Below are 20,921 nucleotides of genomic sequence, written 5' to 3'. Positions count from 1 at the left end.
AAGGTCAAAGTAGCCTTATTGTATAAAAAAGATTTTTCAAGGTCATGGGGCCAACTGAAAGAACTTGTAGGTCACATGGTTTTCCGATGCTCATCTCTGGAAAACTCCTTCGGTGCAGGGGGCAAGAGAAGGCTTTCGAACAGCCCAGATTGCAAGGGATATTTAGTGGGTTTTCTATAAGTGGTCAGTTTATTTAAGTCTCACACTTCCAACCAATTCTTACCCAGGATCTAGGCAGGCCATGATCATTTCACACACTCTCTTCCCATTCCTGCTATCTTACTGATTGTTGCCTAGGGCTATAGAGTATCTTCGACCCCTACTTGCAGGTTACATGGTGTAAATGCAAAGGGCACTTCCTCACTGGCTCTGGTGAGGCCCCTATGTTACAGGGTGCAGGTCCGCCAGGGACAGTGGGTATAAGCTCCATTTGGGGGCACACCTAGGTTATTGCATTGGTACAGGCCTGACCAGAGAGGGTACAGGCAGGCGCAGACATGTCCAGACAGGGCAACAACTGTTGCCCTCCTTTCAGGCTGGGTCAGTTAAGCTTATATTCCAGTTGCTATTTGATGCCACTGGTTGCACTTTCAAAATGCCTCTTTTCCTCCATCTGAGAGTTTGTGGTACAGTCAGCCATATATTCTTGTGGTTTGCTAAAGTCACCTTGGTCGACGTGTTCCTTTGGGCACATGGCATGCAGTACACTCCCACATAAGGCCTTCACCTGGACGAACTTGCAATTTTCCCAGCTCGTTTCTTTCTGTTCATTATGCTGCCGTGCAGGGAAGTCCTCAATTTCCCACTTCAAGGGGTCTAATGCTGTCCCACACATCCCCATGTACATTACACTCTTGGCTAACTTAGCAGGGACCCATTTCTTGTCTCCATTCCACAGAGGGCCACCTCATCTGCATTGGTGGCTCAACAGAGAACTTTGTCCTGTCAACCCATGCCCTTGTCAAGCACTAACAAGCATTCTGTTAAGCAGATGCAGTTTTCCACCTGGGGTCATCTTCCCTAGGCGCCCTCTGTATTTTTTTCTGTACCTTGAAGGGAAATGGGTAGGGTACAAATGGGGGTGGGGATGCTCTGGGGAAATCAAAGGGTTTAGCAAGTCACACAGATGAATTTATTAGAATCTTCATCACCTGATTTGTAATTCAAGTTAATCAACTAAGTTCATGATTACTCTGTTGCATTATGACCTTTAATCCTCAAGTTTTGACAATGTGCACTTTTGTATATATTTATATCCCTTGCAGTTTTGTGCTTAAGAAAAAAATCTAATCCTGTATAACCTTTTAACCTTGTCTTAAATTGTTTCTGTGCAATTTCATACAATACATGCATTTCATATAATTTATGTTTGGCTCATGTTCACCGTGGTTTGGTTTAGCGTATCTTGCTAAATCAGTTGTGCTTTTCAACACTAAAGGTTATTGATGTTCCAGTTACCAAATTCTTGCCTTGAGGCCCCAATCATGCTTGTTTATTCTACTTCCATAACTACAAGTCACTCATCTCAAGACTAACTTGGCTCACGACTACAAGTCATTGAGGCTGGCCGCTGCCCTCTCCTCGGAATCCAGCAATGAACTCATCACACCAACCCCTATCTTTTCTTTTTAAACCCAAAGGGAAAATTCTAGCACTGCCATGCCTTATTCCAAAGAACTCAGAATGTTTTGGGTACCACCCTTCATAAATATTCATTATTAAAATCAATCCATACGTGGCTACATCTACCAATAACAACTCAACTGGCACTCAGCCCATCATTCTGGTAAGGTTGACTGATTTCAGGAATGTTTGGGTGTGGCGGCTCAGGAAAATAATATCTTGTTTCACCACTAAATACCATGTTTATCTTTTCAATACCTGGGCCCAAGATTATACGGTATTATTAATTTAACCACTTCCTGCCGGGGACTCCGGAATCGGAGACGTATGGTTTATAAGCGTAGCCTGGGTCTCCGAACTCAGACAAAGGAAACACGGCCCTGTAACAAAAGACCGTACTCCGAAAACAAAAGAGCAGGCTGCTGGGCATTATCAACATTTTTCACTCTCAAAAGTGGTGATAATCCAGCCTTGTTTTGAAACCGTATACCAGGGTTTGGGGCATTGAGAGCGAGCGGATTACCACCGGGGACAAAAGCGCTCCACCACCACAGTGATGAGCCACACAGCACCGCTGCATGCTAATCTGGCCCCTATTGAAAAGAGGTCAGCAGTGCACTAAGCCAGGTTCGTGAACAAAAGACAGTTATACAACACCGCACAATCTGGGCTCTGTTTACAAGGCTGCTGGCTTGGCTGAAATACTTGGGCGTCAATGAAGGTCACCTGTCAACGTAGAGTAGTGCCTAAAGATTACTTGGTTCGGCTATAAAAGACTGTTAAATGAAATTAGCAGACAGGTAGTACTAGTATGTTACTTGCCTCTTCGACCCCGGTGTTGTGATTTGATAAATGCATGAGCGTGCCAAGCTGTAGTGTGTGTCTGTGTCCTTGCTCTATGGTGTGAGTACAGTGCAACCAAAGTTATAACATCTCATTGGATTAGTATGTGATGAAAGGTAGGTCTACGTGTATGTAGCTGCTTGAAAAGACCTCCACCAAAGAAGGACCAGTTTTTTCTTTTGCGGGTTGGTAAAGTAAATTCATTTATGTGCAATGTGCATGGAACACATCACATGAGAAAAATAGTCTTCCTTTAGATGCATGTATGATATAGAAGAATTCAATATGGCTGCCATTTGCCATGTTTAGTTGTCTCATACATGTTTTTTTACAGATCATTTAAAAAACTCTTGCATGAAAATATGCTGCCTTTCTTACCTTAAAACTATTTATGCAATAGCTGAAAGCATTTAAATAAATAATGAAAAAAAAGTACAATTTTTAACTAAAATTGGCAAAAAAAATCGTAAAATACTATCAAACCTGTATTTCTTTTCTTTTTTTTGAAAATTTTATCTAGCATGGCAATTGTGACTGGGGTACCATGTGCCCCCTCAGTCCGTAGGAGACCAAATGATTAAGACCTCTTTAAAAACTTTGCTAATTAAGCTAGCCTACGCATTAAAACAAAAAGCTATTGAATATATTACCTGCCGGTACCACTTACACACAATGTACATGTATATGTTAATTGATTCTGCAATCAAGAGGTTTGTTTATTCACCGGCTGAATGAAAGTAACCACTGGCCATTAAAACAGTTCAGACCTGCTAGATAATATTTGTGCACTTCACCCAAATGACAACTGAAGAACTTTGTAATTGTAAAAAAGAAACAAAAACCTTCCAAGAAATAGCAAAGGGCATAATGATGTTATTTATACAAAAGTGAAGACATAGAGCCATATGTGTCTCTTAAAATCTTGAGTATCAGGCACACTTATGTATTAAGAAGCAGCTTACTTGGAAAAAGCAAAAATATTTTGATATATAAATGGCAATCCAATGCTTAGGAGTATGAAGAACTGCCTTCCTATTTTTATTTTGTAATATTTATAAATAAAATAGATCAACTTGCAGCAAATTCAATGTTTAACTTTTGGGACAAATACACGTATGTAATTTTCTGGCTTAGTGTGGTGTTAAGGTAGACTATCAACTCAACTCATTCCCTACTGATTGAATTAACGACGACATTTTGAAAAAGGGATCTAGTGATTACTAAAGCCCATCATCTTACCCCTTTGGCAAACCTGACAGCATCCTCCATGACTTCTGGAAAGATTTCATAGCCCTGTTGAACAAAAATCATATCAAACACATGATAAACGTGTAACTTAAGAAGTCGTACTGTGTGAAAAAACCATGTGAATAACCTCTATTACAGAGCAAGAGAGATTTGCAAAACCAGTTTCCTCAGAACAACCCTTCTGGTGGAAACGGATTACAATACACTCTCTTGTCTGTAAAATCAAATGTGCTGTTCCTTGAATCCTACTATCTATTAAAACCGACAATGCATCTTTCTAATAAAGTTAGTTTTCAAATTCAAAGGTAGTCTTATAGTCCCAAGATTTTTGCATTCCTCGTATTAGCCGAAATGGATTAATTCAAGCTACAGATAGCACTTCATATATTTAGGTCTTGGTTATTTTGTTCAGCAGTGCTTATGTTTTTCATTGTTTTCTCCTTTGAATTTCTGAGGGAGCCTTAATGACTGGATCATTCATATCAGTTTATGACGTCACTCAACTGAGAAGTGAAACAAAAATGGTGTCCTGATCTTTAAGTCCAAAAATTTAGGTTGGTTGTACGTTGCCTTTAAGACGTACCAATAGATTGATTTTGTAACAACTACCCATATTCAGCTATTTGTTGAGCCTTCATCCTGCATATTTCCAGCATGGGGGAGAATTGGGCCAAACTCAGAGAGCTAAAGCGAACAGAGACATCAAACATCATGACCACAATGCATGTAACATGGCAAAAATGTTGAAAATGGCTCAAATTTCTTGATTATCTGGGAAAATTCTTGGCTGCTTCCCCAGACTACAGAAGGATATTTTGGGAGCGCTTAGCTCTGAGTGTCCAAAAAACTATGTTCAACAAGATGTTGGCTGATGTTTCGATTTGAAAATGTCGTTCGTGAAAGTGAAGCATGAACGTCACTCATAACTTCTGCTAACCATCAATCACCTGCTGTGAGTAATGCATACCCTACCATGATTAACAGTGTGACGCTGTCCAAGATCAAACAATATCCAAGACCACTGTCATCCATAAAGTATGTATGCATAAAATGCTGACTTTTCAGACCTCCCTTCCCCTGTAGCATTGAGTATGCAGTTGCTCCAACCCCCTCCCCCATACGCATATACATTCCACATATCTTGTCACTTCAGGATACCTTGCTTAAGCATCATTGAATGTCACAGTACATTGTACATCTACCGGTACAGTACATGTAGTACTGTTATTCGCACGTCGCTTTAAAATTTTGAAATAAATGACAAAAGTATATATAATAACAGGTTTTTACATCAGAATTTCTTTATTAACAGAAGTGGAAAATATTTACTCGACACCTTAAAAAAAGATGTTGTTGAACAAAAAAATCTAGAGCTCTGTGCATTTGTCTCAGGGACAAAACAGAGTGCTTTTCAAACAATAAACTGTCAAAGACACTCAAGTTAATAAACTTAAAAAGAAGTCTTCCCTGTTCACGTGCTGCAAGGTTTCAACCCTGTCGAATATGTACTTCAGGAGAGTCTGGCTTTAAGTGATGCACATCTAATGTCACGCGACTAGTTTGCTGATTACTTGATTACATGTCAATTTTCGTCTATACACTTCCTTTTTTTTTAGCTATCTACAATGTTTTCATTCAATCACACTTGCACTTTAGGAGATATACACATACTTTTGTAAAATTGTACCTTCAAGGTCAAATGACTTGCTATATGATAAAGTAATCTTTACATGAGGTCATTCTTTTTCTTTAACCACTCCCTGCCATTTTCGAGTACATAGGCTTTATATGCAGAGCCAGGGAGCCCGGAACTGGGACAAAAGAGTTGAGCCTTATAACAAAAGACCCTGCTCAGTACAAAAGACTGAGCTGCTGGGCGTTACCAACATTTGTTTGCTCTCAATAGTGGAGATAATCCAGCCTTGTTTTGAAACAGTATATCACGGTTTGAGGCATTTAGAGCGAGCGGATTACCACCGGGGACAAAAGCTCTCCACTACCGAAAGCAATGAGCCACACAGCACTGCTGCACGCTAATCTGGCCCCTATTGAAAAGAGGTCAGCAGTGCACTGTGCCGGTTTCGGGAAAAAAAGAATCTCACATGTACGTAACACTGCACAATCTGGCTGAAATATTCAGGAGTCAATGAATTTTACTTGTCAGTTTTAGATTAGTGCCCAAAGAGTCCTTCATTTTGGCAAAAACGGCCATTAAATGAAATGATGAATTTTTGAAGAATTTTGAAAACGAAAAATCTTGAAAATGACCCGGCATCTTGTCTTGCTCAAGAAAATCCACCAGGCAGCAAGTGGTTAACCCTTGCTTTTCTAGATATCTGCAAGGTTTCAATCTAATTGGGATATAGCACTTCAAGAGATGCACCTTTAGTGTCAAGTCACTAGTCATCTGACGTCATTATAACATCATGTACATTTTTGTCTGTAACACTACATGTAAGTGATACACCTTTAATGTCACATGACTAGCCACATGATGACGTAATCACAACATCATTAATTTGCCAGGATCTGTTCTTGAGTATTTGTTTTGGTATAACTTTGATCCGGATGAAAAGGTCGCCAGCAGAAGAAACTACACGTTCAAATCTGTGTACAAAGTCTACAGGAAAAAATAAAGATTCAAAATTCCAAATGACGTCATCATGATGCCATTTTTTTGATAGAGTCTTTACCTGAGTGTCTGTGCTTGGTATAATTTTAATACGGACTGAAGACAGCTAAGGAAAGTCATGGGCAAATTAAAGATTCAAAATTATATTGAAAATCACATGATGACATGAATATGACATCCCTAGTTTTGAAAAACTGGGTATACGTTTGATGATGATTGAAGATTGCAAAAAAGACTAAAATAGAGCCTTGAAAACGTGTAAAAAATTAATGGGCTAAAAACCTTATGCAGATAATGCTTAAATCTGTTACGATTGATTTTATACCGAATTTTCAAGACAAAAAGGAATATATCATAACTTCCGTTCTGATGACATCATCGGCCCCAAATTTCACACGTTAACTAGGTAAACATCATCTTCTACATCAATTTTCAGTCGATTTGGACAAACTTCGCCACAGATGTCCATATAAACTTCACTTTTTAGAATTTTTAACCTGTTGCTAGATTGCGCTCGATAATTATGTGACGTCATCAGTAGATGATTTGAAGAATACTCTACCCCCACCAACTAACACCATTGAAAGCAAGTTGATACCTAATACTACTTTTAAATAATAAGCCCACTTCCAGTTTTCGAAGGGTCACATGATTTGACCCACATAAGATAAAATGAAGACCGAATTTTACCTTGGCACTTGCCACAAACAAAATGTTGCCGGAAGAGACAGTAGATTTAATATGGAATTTGAAATAATTAACGCAATATTTACATATTCGAATTTAATAATAAATCACTTGATGCCATCACCATGATATAAGTATTTGAATATTATCTTTGCTTCCAGGTTTTTCCTTGGTGTAACTTTGATGACATTTAAATAACCAAAATGTTGCCTTGAAAACGTATACAAAGTCAATCAGCTGAAAGAAATATTGAAAATCAATGAATCGTTTGATGACATCATCATGACCTCATATTTCGAGGACCATCTATGCATAACAGTCCTTCAAAGGTACAAGTTTGATGAAAATCCAAATATGCAAAAGCAGTAAAGTCGTGTACAGAAAAAAAAACATTGCCAAAAGTGAATGGGTTTTGCACAGAAGACAAAGAAAAAAACAGAAGAGAAGCAATGCCTTTTTCGCAAAATTGCAAAAAAGCCAAAAAATCAGAAGAAAAGGACTGTGCGGAAAAGTAAAAAACCTTGACAAAAAGAATACCTTTTCTGCAACTTGTGGAAAAGCTAAAAAGAAAAACAGAAGTAATGCCTTTTTCGAATATAAGGAATAGCCAAAAACAGAAAACAAAAACAATTCCTTTTGCGCAAAGCTGCGAAGCCAATGATCTGGGTACCTTTTTTCTCTCTTATGTACGTAGTTACTTTGCACCTCATGTTTATTTGTATGAGAAAATGTATTGATATAGTGAAGATTCATTAAAGGCAATTTTTCGGTTTGCATACAGCACACACTGGCTTGAATCTTCATTTCCCCCCATGCATGGTGTACACAATGCCACCAACCCTCCCCCCTTCAAGCGGATGTACTTAATGGACGGCTGTGAAGGCGATTTGCTTGGTGATTACTTTGTGTCATGGAATAAACTGCTGGAATGTCTTGGAGCCAAGACTAATTTAAAGGAGACAATTCAGTTCAAGATATTAAACAGACAAATCAAATGAAATTGCAAAACGGAAATGATAAACTAACCTTAGGTGTAGCAATCTTGAGGTTGATTCCAAGTTTAGGTGCTGCCATCATGATGGAATGAATGATGTTGTTACCATCACCAACCCAGGCAAGAGTTAGACCAGAAAGTGAACCATAATGCTCCTTCATTATATGTAGACACAGCAAAGATAAAGATGGAGACCAAGGTAAAAGTTACAATACATTTTGAAAGATGAGAAGTTGAAGAAAACAGACAAAATGAAAATTTATAAAAATTAAACACTACAGTATCAGCATGTCAGCTATTTACATGTACCAGAGTGACAATACATGTACGTCATTACCTGCAATGTCAGCATGTCAGCTAATGACTGGAGAGGATGATAGATTTCAGACAGGCCGTTGACTATTGGTATGGAAGCCTCATGTGCCAAAGTAATGAGATCACCATGGCAATAGACTCTAGCAAGGATGACATCCACAAATCCTGAAAGAACTCTGGTATATAACAAAACAATGTTGGGAAAGTATACATGAACAGGAAGTCAATTTTTTTCAAACGTAGGTCCCCATCTTTGGAATGAACTACCTTTTAATATTTGTTCTATCCCTTCAGTCCCTGAGTTACATGTGCATGTCCCATTTAAAGTTAGTTTGCATAGTAATAACAAATGACTTCATGAAGGTCTGAGAATTCAGTGCTGTACCAGTAGCTTCAACTTTAAAGGTCCTAGGAGTACCTTGCATAAAAACGTACTGTCATGGTTTGACATGTACATACAGATTTCAAGATACATCTTGAAATACATACAGATGGTTTTGGTAGCACACATCGGTAGTTGTAGTAACACCAACTTGACAAGTCATCAAGATATTTTTACTTGTGAGATGATTGGCCACACTTCATTACTTACATGTACTCTAAACTTACATGTACATCAACACACTTTAAGACTTGTATTTCAGTCCGAGTCACATCTCTCAATTCAGAGTCACTCAACATATGACTTGAGTCAGACTCGAGTCTGAGTCACAAGTAATTTAAGTCTGCATACTTCCGACGTCTCCAGTTTCCAGCTGATACATCATCAACCAAAATCAAAAACAGAAAGGGACCCAAAGTGGTGTCTAAAGGAACCCCACAGAAAACTCTTGAACTTGTTGACAAATGACTGTAAAGCTTAGTTGGGTATGCTCAGAGAGGAAACTGCAGACAGAGGCACATACTGGAACAAAATTAAGTTGAATAATTTTTTTTGAGTTCTTTTGCTGCATAAATTTTGTTTAATTAATGTTGATGTACATGTATGTGTACATGTACAAATTGCACTCCACACCATTTGCCCCACTTTTTAACTTTTATGCTGATTTTGTTATTGTAGTTATCATAGATTTCCCCCATTTCTTGTTAGTGTTGTTTTGGTGGATGTCATAGCCAGATAATCTAAAATTCTTGTCTTCATTCAGCCATGTATTAATTTCTTGGACGAAAATAATATCTCATTTTGTGGAGTAAGAATGAATGGCTTCTTTAAATCCTTTTGATGGGCTGTGAGGGGTTGTGCATCTTAATGTAAAATAAATAATCCTGTCATAAGAATATAAATATTCATGTTGATTTATTTGGATTTTTTTTGGAGATTACTTTGCACTTTGCTGGGTGGTGGTAGTTTATGTTCCTGTCTTAACTTGGTGCGATTTCAGCGTATCTGTTTCACTGCACTGGTTGGTGACTTCAATGTAGTTCTACGTCTTCCATGGTTTTTTTCTCTATGCTTTCGAGATTCCTTGGGTCCAGGGGCGGGGTGGCGGTGATCAATTTGAGATTTAGCGGTAGCTGTTCTTTCATCTTTGCCTTTGATAGTGTCCCAGATTTGCATTACTCCAGTGAGTAGCTCTAAGACGGTTAGATCACTGCAGAGGTACTGATGTGAGGGTCCGTTTGTGTGGATGTCATTTGTTCAGTTTGGGTAGTGGCATTTTTCCACTGTTTGGCAGGTGGTGTGGTTTGGGATTATTTAGAAGTACTGTTTTTAATCTTTGTTTTTGTGGAGTTGGCAGTTAATTTCTTCTCAGGAGTCCCTCTTGGTTGCATTTCAGATGTTGATGGTTGGGTAGCTACATTGGGACTTATTGAGATGTTTGTTCTGATGGCTCTTGCTGCGTCAGCGTATATGTTGTATGAACCTCTGATATTTTGCATTCGCATTTCTTGTTTGATAGTGTTGCACCACATGTAAGCTGATGAGTGTTATGCCCCACATCTGCAGCACTTGACCTGGTCTTTTTGTTGGCACACATCTAGTTGAACTACGCCAATTACTAGCGACATGGCCAAGTTGTTGGCAATTGAAGCATCGGATTACAGGTGGGCTGAAGGTTTTAACCTGGAAGTTTTCATAGCCCCGTTGGAAAGTACGAGGAAAGGTGGGTGTGTTGAAAGTTAGACTGACACAGAGGCCATCTTTCTACGCATCAGGCGTTTAACCTCCAAGACTCCATTTTTCTTGCAGGCCTCCAGAATTTCTTTTTTGTCCATATTAGAGGGTATTCCAGTAACAACTCCCTTACTTTGTGTTTCTGATTTTGCGTATTCAGTGGTTATGGCCCATTGATCTAATTGAGACATGGCTTTTAGTATTCTTGCCTGTGCTGAAGTATGGCATCTGACAGTAATGCCCCCTTGGTTATTCTTGGAAACACTTGCATGTATGAAATTATTTAGAGCTTTGGTTATTTTGATCAGGTTAACCTTAGCTAGTTTGACATCTGGGGAGTTGATGAAAACTAGAGTTGGTTGGCGTTTAGTATCTTGGCTCTGGGTGAAACAATGTTTAGATTGGGAATTTTGACGGAGATCGCCGAAGAGGCAAAAACTTGGAGGCAAGTCATCGATCGTTTAGAGAAAACAAAAGATTAATTCGTAGCATTTGGACTACAACCGCCTATACAATCTCTGGACATCATCATTTGACCGATGAGTGAGTAAGAGAGGATTAAAATGAACATACAAAGAAACTTCAGAAGTTTTGTAACCTGTTATTATTACAAATGAAAAAAAGAGAAAAACGTGGACATTTCTTTGGTACTCGGTAAGCATTAACTAAGATTAAGAAGAACTTGCGCCAGATGTCGATGAGGCCTACAAGAATTTCTTAAATTGTGTATGACAAAAATTGTCCACATTGTGAGCTCGTCCACATTGTGAGCTCCGAAGTCATATTAATAAGTCAAAACCACCTTGGATAATGGAAGGAATCTATAACTCAATCAGAGTAAAAAATCTGCATAAAAATATCCTCAGAATTCTATAGTTCATATAAATCTGCCAACATAAAGTTTCAAAAAATTTACGTGTTACAAGAATGGCAAAGAAAATTACTTAGATGAACAATTTAATAAAGACAGACATAATGTTAAAGGTACATGCATGGGAGATTATTAATTCGTTGCTCTGTAGAACGAATGTTAAACATCCCACTACATGCAAAATGATGCTAAAATTGATTTTTACATTGATATTGCTACCGCTTTCAATGATTATTTCATTAACATTTCTAGCAAGTGAACTTCCTCAATCTAGCAGTTCATTTGAACACTTTCTTGATGAAAGATGTGCACATTCTTTATTTTTCACTCCTGTTACCCAAGCAGATTTAGCACTTATTATTTCCAAACCTACCTTATTAGTTTGAATAATGAAAATCAGATCATTTAATCATGCCAATCTACATGTACTTCCATTCTTTAAAGGTCTGGTCTCAACATGTAGCACATCTGTTTTTAACTGTTGTCTATCCTGCCAGTGTATCCTGTGTTGTCTCATGTCTCCTGTCTTATGTTTCTTGTCCAGTCTGAACCATTGTTCGTGTAAATAGGGAAAGCCAGAAGCATATGCTTCTTTTTTACCTACATGTTGGTAATAATTTAGACTATGTACAATAATATTATCAAACTTAATACACCAATTCCCATTATTTGTTTAACAAATTTCACTATGCACGTATGATTTTGAGGTATTTGGGATTCCTAAAAACTCTATAATTATAGTTTCCTTTCCTTTGGCACTAAGCTTCATGAGGGTTGACTTTTGAGTAGCATTCTGACAGAATAGTTCCGCTGGAATGCTATTAGTGTGAAAAATAAAACTTGAGTCATTAGGAGTAAGAATGGGTGCCCACAGTGGCTAGGGAGCGATCCATAATAAACTGGCATCTCATCCAGGGGAAAATAGAAACTATTCTCAGTAGTTTCATGACAAGGAAACTAGATATTAACACCCATCTGACAACTCAATTGGCTCGGGACCAGACTTACGGGTACTGAACACGGGTGGCCTTGTGTGCTGGTACATATGCTATGGTTACAGGGAACACGTGTTATTTGGTGCTGGAAGAGGTTATGTAACGTTGGCATCGATGTAGCTTCAGCGGTCTTTCTTCATCGGTCTTTCATCATCGGTCTTTTTTCATTGTTCTTTTTTCATCGCTCTTTCTAAATCAATCAAAAGAGAAACGGGAACGATCGATTGATGTAGGGAACGATCAATCGATGTAGAAGAACGATCAATTGATGCAGAAGAACGATCGATCGATGTAGCTAGGGAACGATCGATCGATGTAGGGAACGATCGATCGATGTAGGGAACGATCAATCGATGTAGAAGAACGATCAACTGATGCAGAAGAACGATCGATCGATGTAGGGGAACGATCGATTGATGTAAGGAACGATCGATCGATGTAGCTTCAGCGGTCTTTCTTCATCGGTCTTTCATCATCGGTCTTTTTTCATTGCTCTTTTTTCATCGCTCTTTCTAAATCGATCAAAAGAGAAACGGGAACGATCGATTGATGTAGGGAACGATCAATCGATGTAGAAGAACGATCAATTGATGCAGAAGAACGATCGATCGATGAAGGGGAACGATCGATCGATGTAGGGAACGATCGATCGATGTAGGGAACGATCAATCGATGTAGAAGAACGATCAACTGATGCAGAAGAACGATCGATCGATGTAGGGGAACGATCGATTGATGTAAGGAACGATCGATCGATGTAGGGAACGATCAATCGATGCAGAAGAACGATCAATCGATGTAGGGGAACGATCGATCGATGTAGGGAAACGATTGATCGGTGTAGGGGAACGATTGATCAGTGTAGGGGAACGATTGATCGATGTAGAAGAACGGTCGATCGATGCAGAAGAACGATCGATTGATGTAGGGGAACGATTGATCGGTGTAGGGGAACGATTGATCGATGTTGAAGAACGATCGATGTGTTGCCTCCAAGTTTTTGCCTCTTTGGCGTTTCATAGTCTATAGTCCGAGTCTGTGTAGACATCACTGTATGATACATGTACATGTGCATTTTTCAGTAGTTTATGACTTTTAGCGTGTTTAGTCTGAGGTTGAGATTCATCTTGAGCCTGACTGATTAATCTGTCTGGTGTTCATCTGTATTCTCATTATGGAAAATGTTGGATTGTGCTGGTTGGTCCCTAGAGGAGTCTCAGTGCCCGTGCCACAGGATGCACTATTCGGCAGACTGACAGGACACTCACGTCATGGACGTCGCTGTAGACTGTGTAGAAGGACCTGTAGCACAGAAGCAAAGCACTGCAAGGGGTTGCATACGTGGAGAGATTGCACTGTTACGCAGTAAATGAAAATGTCATAAGAAATAATGATTTGATGAAACTGATGACAGAAGTGGACCAACATCTCATTCAATTTTCTTTCTCCATTTCTCTTTGTCTGCAAATTAAGTAAACTTCTATCGCCAACATATCATTTCCAACAACTACAGGATTCAATATAAATACATTTGTCATTAATACTGAATAAATTTTAAAAAATGAAATGTTTTGTACAAATATTTTAATAAATTCTATCATGTCCAGTCTAGAGTGAATGCAGGTTGATCCTTTCCACTGTTAATGGTTTATGTCTCAGTGCTTTCTTCCCCCATACCCCTCCCCTGCAATAAAGGCTTTGCCCCCTCCTCTCTCGAAAAATCTTAGTGACAGGTATGTATATTTCCTAATGCAATCATTTGAAAATCCCCCAAAGCAGTTTCCATCAAGAGAAGATCCATGGAGGGTAAATGGGGGTTATGCCTCACCAAAAAGAGCAAATTTTTTGTTTTGTCTATATACATGTAAATTATCTCTTCTATAAAAAACAAGTACTGTACATGTAAAGCCTCAAACTGTAGCCTAAACCCTTAAGAAAGGCCATAAATGGTTGCATAAATTCCAAGCACCCCCACAAAATGTGTTTGTCCCCTCCCCCCAATTAGTTTTAGATCTGCCCTTGGTTCCCATCAATTTTTTCATGCACATTTTTCATATAGGGCTCGGGCTATCATCACTTACAGTGTACATGTACATGTATGCATAAGTTTGCAGAAATTTGTTGATTTACCCAAGTATTGTGCCAAATTTGGTTTCCAACACATTCTACTATCTTGTTAATCCCTTCACGGGTGAACCGGTAGCACTGGAAAAACTTGCCATTGTTTAAGTTATTCAAAGGGTCGTGCCTATCCCTAAAAAGTCACTCTTCACGATCTGCAAAGAGTATTTAAATTTTAAGTGCCATTTGTAAACCTGCGACATGTTTATGTGTAATAACAATGATCCAAAGATAAGTTGTAACTTGCAACGCTTGTGAAACTGTTGTCAAGGAACTTACAATGTGCTGAACGCATCGCAAGTTTCGTGAAATAGATCGCACGATGCATCGCGAGTTGTGATGTGTTACATGTCACAACTTGATGTACATGTAGGACGCGTCATAGCTTTTTGTGGAAACGGGTGCAGAGCAAATATTAAGATATATTTCATGTAAACACATGTATCTTTATCAACAAAATTAACAAACAAGTAGTTCACCTCTAAAACTTTGCCAGACATTGTGTATGTTTGTACAAAGCCAACAGGAAATAAGAATCGTACACAAACTTGAGTAAATACAGGTAACAGTGTAATCTGTCCTTGTAAATGTGCATTATGCGCAATTCCAGATCATGTGTACATGTACTCCTACAGGAGTGAGATCATCCTACAGTAGCTTTAGCGATGCACTTACTTCGCTGTGTCTGGCAAGGATTCATTAACTCCAAGATGAATATCATTTGTGGTCAAGAAAGCTGGATGGCCACCCAATGCTGCAAAACCTACACAAATTGTTGGAAATTACTTTAAAGATGAAATGCATATGGTACTTATAATGAAAGCCAACTCAGTATTTCTGTTCTGTTTTCATTTCTGTCGGTGGGATTTGAAATAAGAGTGGGGATTGATACCCTTCTTGATGTAAATGGTGGGACAAAATGGTTGATTCCAAATCCAGTTTCTGAATTTTGCACCGATTGAATATCACATTTTTTGTTTGCCAGGCCCAGTTTCCCAAATAAAATAGTGCCACACGTGAACATGCAACATGCCACACGTGAACATGCATAGTATTATTTTCTGCCGAAAATGCCAACTTTTTATTTTAAGACAAGATACTGCAATCACAGTCAGTCACAAAGTTGGACATTATAAATGCTGATCATGGCCACCTGTCATTTTTCCATGATATGTGCTACTTTTCTCACTGCATCACTTCCATACAATTTGACCTCACTGTAGCAATGGTCACCATGTCATGTCATGCCAACCTAGTTTGAGGCTGTGCAGCAATTGCCATGACATCTTAACAAGTTCCTCATGAAACTGTCACCGAAAATTACTGGGGTTCACATGTTCTCTGATCTTGATCCAATTACAAACCACATATGAAATGTAGAACTTTGATGCTCCTCTTTTCATTGAAAGTCTTGTAGTTGTAAAAATTACTTTCTTCACAAAATTCAAATCATACACAAGAATCTCTGGAAGTCAGTCCAGGCCTACTATGGTTAGGGCGAATCACCTCTGACAGGAAAGTTATTCCAAAGAATGAGTGAGTCTAAGACTGGGTTGAGCAAAACCATCTTTGTCCCGTGTAGTGATAGCTCCTACCATTTTTTGGATACTCAGTTTCATAAATTGAAACTTTTAAACAGTCAAGACCAGACTGCAAAAATTAGATTCAACTCTTACCACTAACCAACATCCTCCTTTATTTTAAAGACTTCAATTTTACACTCAAGACAGAAGAACCTGCTTTCCTAAACCACATACCAGTTTCTGATGACAGACGTGTCCTGGTACTCCTCTTCTCAAAGATCAATGCAGCAGCTTTACCGATCAATGGCTGGTAAATCTCTCCATTGTTTTTGATACGTTCTTTCAGGTCAGCTGCTGTCCACAGGAGCTGTTCAATGTCATGCTTGTTGAAGTCTTGAAGAGTCAAGAAGTTACTACCAACAAATGATGTCTGCTTTGGGTCAGAACTGAAAATAATGCACGAAAAAGGGACAAAACAACAGAAATCTTACACACATTGTATATTTATTTGTTTTTAAAATACTCATGCTACTAAAATAACATTTCTGTGCAATCCCATATTCCTCCTAAAGAGTTTCAGTCACCAGGAATGATTCTGCTTGAAGTCAAATCTCAAGCTAAAAGAAATAGAGGAGACCCACAAAACAAAAAAGTGGCAAAAAACTGTGCCACAAATTGGTGGAGGGGTGGCAGAATGGGGATTTGCGGGAAGGGGGTAGGATTACTTGTCCCACCATGGAACTTTGAAAAGGGAGAGGGTGACATCACATGACACTATATACCAGGTACAGGCAATGTTCATGATATACATGTACATGTAAATGTAAACCTGTAGTAGGTATTACATTCGAGCAGAATCTTGGATCAGAGTATTTATGGCTATTTATTGTTTCTCCTTTTTTGAGTGATATTGAATACATTTTAGTTGTTGAAAAATCCCAAAAAATTCTTCACAATCCACCTTAATTTTTTGCTCACATCGAAAACGTGCATCTACATACTGGGTACATGTACCTAGTGTGGATTTGTGAACAAAGAAAACCTGCTGTAGACCCATGGCCACAGGACATTTTCCCCTCTCTGAAAATGGGGTTTAGCGGTATTTTGGGGTTAGGGTTATCTAATAATGTAAAAGGAAACCATTTACAAAATCCACCAGAAAATCGTGTTCCCAGTTCAAGAAAAATTAGTATTTTGAGGGAGGTTTCTTGACTGCACAAAAACAAAGGAATGTCCACACAAGGTATGGAATGTTGTATGTAAAATAGATATGTGTGTGTGAGTTTGTTTCTGCATTCAATAGGCAGGGTTCGAAATTTAACTGGCACAGGTACATGTAGCTAAAATGCACCCGTTTGCTTCAGACATGTGCCCGTAAATCATAATTACAGGCGCAAGTACTTACGCCCATTACCGTTTGTTTTGTCATAAAAAATACCTTAACTTTTTTACTTCAGTTCGGATCAAGCTTGTCACGGAACCATAGCATGGTACAATTGTTTATGTCACTGAGCGCATGCCACAGTCTCGCATGCGATGGATGCACACACATCGTGAACGTACACACAAAAGCATACCCATGGCTAGTGTCACGATTGAAACTGGCCCCTCGTGCATAAATTCAAGCCAAACGAGTGGATTCGGCTCAGACTTCAGTTTCGCTGGATCCACTCAGAGCTTGAAGATGTGGTTTGAACCATGCTGCAAAATAGCTGGAACCAGCGAAACAAAGTCTCAGCCTAATCCTCTCATTTAAGACACGGTTGATTGCTGCACTTACATGTAGTTCCCTTTTACGTCAGCGTCCATGCGCACGTTATAAAGGCCCAGTTCCCAACTTTTTGCGTAGTGTTGCTAAGCACATTTGAGATTCCAGTTGGTCGCGCACTCACTACTAGTTGTACGTCGCGTGCAACCCGCAAAAATAACAACTCGATCAAGGCTCTGCCAAAGTCTAAGCTGTAAGTTATCAGTGTCATTAATTTAAACAAAAGTAACAGCAAGGACCAGGGTCCTTACTTTTTTTTCTTGAACATGTGTCTTTAATATTGTATGGGAGCTACTTGCTCCCATAAAGTGACAAATTCAGCTGTCTAGGGAGCAAGTACTTGCTCCCGTGATGATTAGCCCAATTTCGAGCCCTGATGCTATTAGACCATCTGCAGCGCATCATGGTTGGCCTTCAACCGTGATATCTGATAATGGCACTTCCTTCAATGTGCAGAGAAGGAACTCAAGAAGCTGTTCACAGAGAGACGGAGAGAGCTGGAAGACTTCGCAGTTCTCCACAAGTTGAAGTGGCGGTTTATCACACCCCTTAGTCCTCATCAGGGAGGATTGTATGAGAGTCTTATTAAGCAAGTGAAAACCGCTTTGAAAGTTTCAATTTCAGGCCAAATTCTGACGTGAAATGAAATGACCACAGCCTTCAGCGAAGTGGAAGGTCTTCTTAATTCCAGGTCGATCGGATATTCATCTGATGACCCGAATGATATCAGACCTCTTACCCCCATGATTGGGAGAGCTTTGATAGATACCACACAAGGTCAGTTCAACGAGACTGGAAACACTTCGAGTTCATACAGGGTCTTGTCATGCAATCTGGAGGTGCTTCAAAAGGGAATACCTCCACACACTCACGTCAAGATGAAAATGGCAAAGACCTGGTCAACAGTTAGCCATTGGGGATGTTGCGTTACAGACGACAAGCTTGCCCGTGGCGAGTGGAGCTAGGCGCGAATCATCAAGGTGTTTCCCAGAGACGACAGAGCAGTTAGAAACGTCCTGGTCAAGACCCCATCTGGGGAGAAAAGGCAGAGTTTACAGAAGTGTTGCCTGATCTTGGAGGGTGGGGACCTGGTCATGTAGAGATCCATCTTCTGTGGTCCCGGAGGGCTGGATTGAATAACAGCTGGACTTCTACGTAACAGCACGCAGAAGAGTTACGTCCATGTGCAACTTAATAAACAATGAGGTTCTTTGTTCGTATTTTTGAATCATTCCATCTCATCTTGTGTGATGATACAAGTCAAGGAAAAGAAAACCTACAGGTAAATAGAACAATTTAAAGGAATGATTTCATTTAAGATTGGAATTACACAGATAAAATTGTACGGTATGCTAACATTGCATCAGTGATTGCTCATATAGAAATACATCCATAGATCTGCTTTCAATTAAATAGATATCTCTTAGTCTGGCTATCCGTTGAATATATTCCTGGTTTGTACATTTGATACATTAGACAAATTAATTTTCTCACATGTCAATGGTTTGATTTTCACTATGTCTTTTGTTTGTTTTATTCATGACCAGCCCACTAATTCTAGTTTTAGCTTCATTCTAATTACAATGATATGTGGTTTAGCAACTACAGTGTAGTTCAGTTGCATTGAACGTAGTTGATATATTCCAGTAGAATGTAAATTTATGTTAATCTTTGTCACTGGGGAAAGCGAATGATTTGAAACTTATAATTTGAATTAGAATCCTAATTAAGCCCCTATTCTGGTTTTTTTTTTTACGCACTCTGATTGATTTCACAAAGATTGACTTACTATGGCCTTTGTGTCTGAGAGTGCCGTTGGACGCACAAAGCCACTCAACCGTTCACTGTGCGACGGTGCGCTCACATGCACTGGTAACCAAAGGCCGTTGCTTGTCTTCCTTCAATTTGGGCATAAATTATGAGGAGCCCTGTGATTGGTCAGTGTGACCCCCAGCTGTAGCCAATTTCCATGTCTTGTGTATCAATCACAGCCGTAGTCAATAATTTGGTCGCGGTTCGTCTTCGCAAGTACACATGTGAACCGCGTAGCTCTCAGACAATAATCAGTAAATATTTGCACGTTTTTTAAAACGGCATGGTTTTGGCCCTTTTCTTTCTTGGTACTCAAAACAAAGGTATGTAAGATATCTTACATACAACTTTTGGGGAAATGAAGGTACAGCATGGGCATACAACTCGAATGGAATCACTGTTCCTGTCCTGTTAAATGTCATGCATACTAGCCTATGGCGAAAAAGGCTCTTTTTCTGTGGGGTTCGTGGGAGAAGAGCGGACGTCCGACCCCACAGTTCTGGAGGTATTGTCATGGAGTGTTGGCATGGTTAGTACATTTACCTGGATGATGATCCCGTCCAAAATTGGAAAAGAGGAATACTAACCATGAGAAATGGGTTTGCGGGTACACAATCAATCTCTTTTGGGCGAGGTGTGGTTCTTAACCACTTGATGCTGGATGACGTGTAAACACACGTACATGTAACTTTCTTTTTTGTTCCACAGAGGATGTGTACACTCGTTTAAGAATTCTTCCTTTTTTTCATTTCTGCGGTTGACGTGTCATACATGTACTTGGTTAGGTCAAAGCGCAATCTCAAAGTTGAAGAATTTGCTGGTAAAAACCCACCCCCTGCAGTGTTTCGACGTTAATTGATTAAAAGAATCGGTGAGTGTTAACTCGACGTTTCGGCCAGTGTGCTCCAGTGTTGTATCTGAGACCTTGATGTCCGAGACCAAGACTGAGACCAAGGCATACGAGACCGAGACCAAGACCGAGACCTACTCCTTCAAGACCAAGACCAGGACTTGGAGACTGAGACTTTTGCAGGTCGAAACCGAGACGAAGACGACAACATCTGTGACTGAGACCAACAATAAAACAATGTTTAATTTTTACCAAAAGGTAACTAGGGACAAACATATGGCAGTACAATTAAGTACAAAAGAAATAAAATGACTAGAGCTTATCTGTCTGTTGCCAACAGAACAGATGGCTTTTTCGCCTTTTGAAATTTGACCAACTAAGCTATAGCATAAACCTTTTGGTGAAATGATTTGATCATGCCCAGAAAGGTTTAAGTTTGGAACCCAGTTATATCCGCACTTCAAGAGACATAGCACCTGGGAGAGTGCCCTCTTCATGTCACGTGACATGATTATCTGATGAC

The 20,921-nt window shown here is 39.3% G+C and overlaps 1 protein-coding gene across 2 annotated transcripts in view; it reads right to left on the bottom strand.

Moving 5' to 3' along the window:
- The window catches only part of otc (ornithine carbamoyltransferase), a 45,653-nt gene that overhangs the window by 10,155 nt on the left and 14,577 nt on the right, over window positions 1-20,921 (bottom strand). For both annotated transcript variants that reach the window (XM_087146273.1, XM_087146272.1), the window contains exons 2-6: window positions 16,203-16,414; window positions 15,121-15,208; window positions 8,365-8,518; window positions 8,060-8,182; window positions 3,706-3,759 (exon numbers count right to left, since the gene is read on the bottom strand). In XM_087146273.1, coding sequence (XP_087002399.1) covers window positions 3,706-3,759; window positions 8,060-8,182; window positions 8,365-8,518; window positions 15,121-15,208; window positions 16,203-16,414 — 631 coding nt within the window. The remainder of the gene's footprint in view (window positions 1-3,705; window positions 3,760-8,059; window positions 8,183-8,364; window positions 8,519-15,120; window positions 15,209-16,202; window positions 16,415-20,921) is intronic.

This window comes from Acanthaster planci, linkage group LG15, assembly GCF_054643075.1.
Source record: "Acanthaster planci isolate LZ-2023a linkage group LG15, COTS_SCS, whole genome shotgun sequence".
Taxonomy (NCBI): domain Eukaryota; kingdom Metazoa; phylum Echinodermata; class Asteroidea; order Valvatida; family Acanthasteridae; genus Acanthaster; species Acanthaster planci.
The sequence above is the reverse complement of the archived record's forward strand: the minus strand, read 5'-3'. Positions and strand labels throughout refer to the sequence as shown.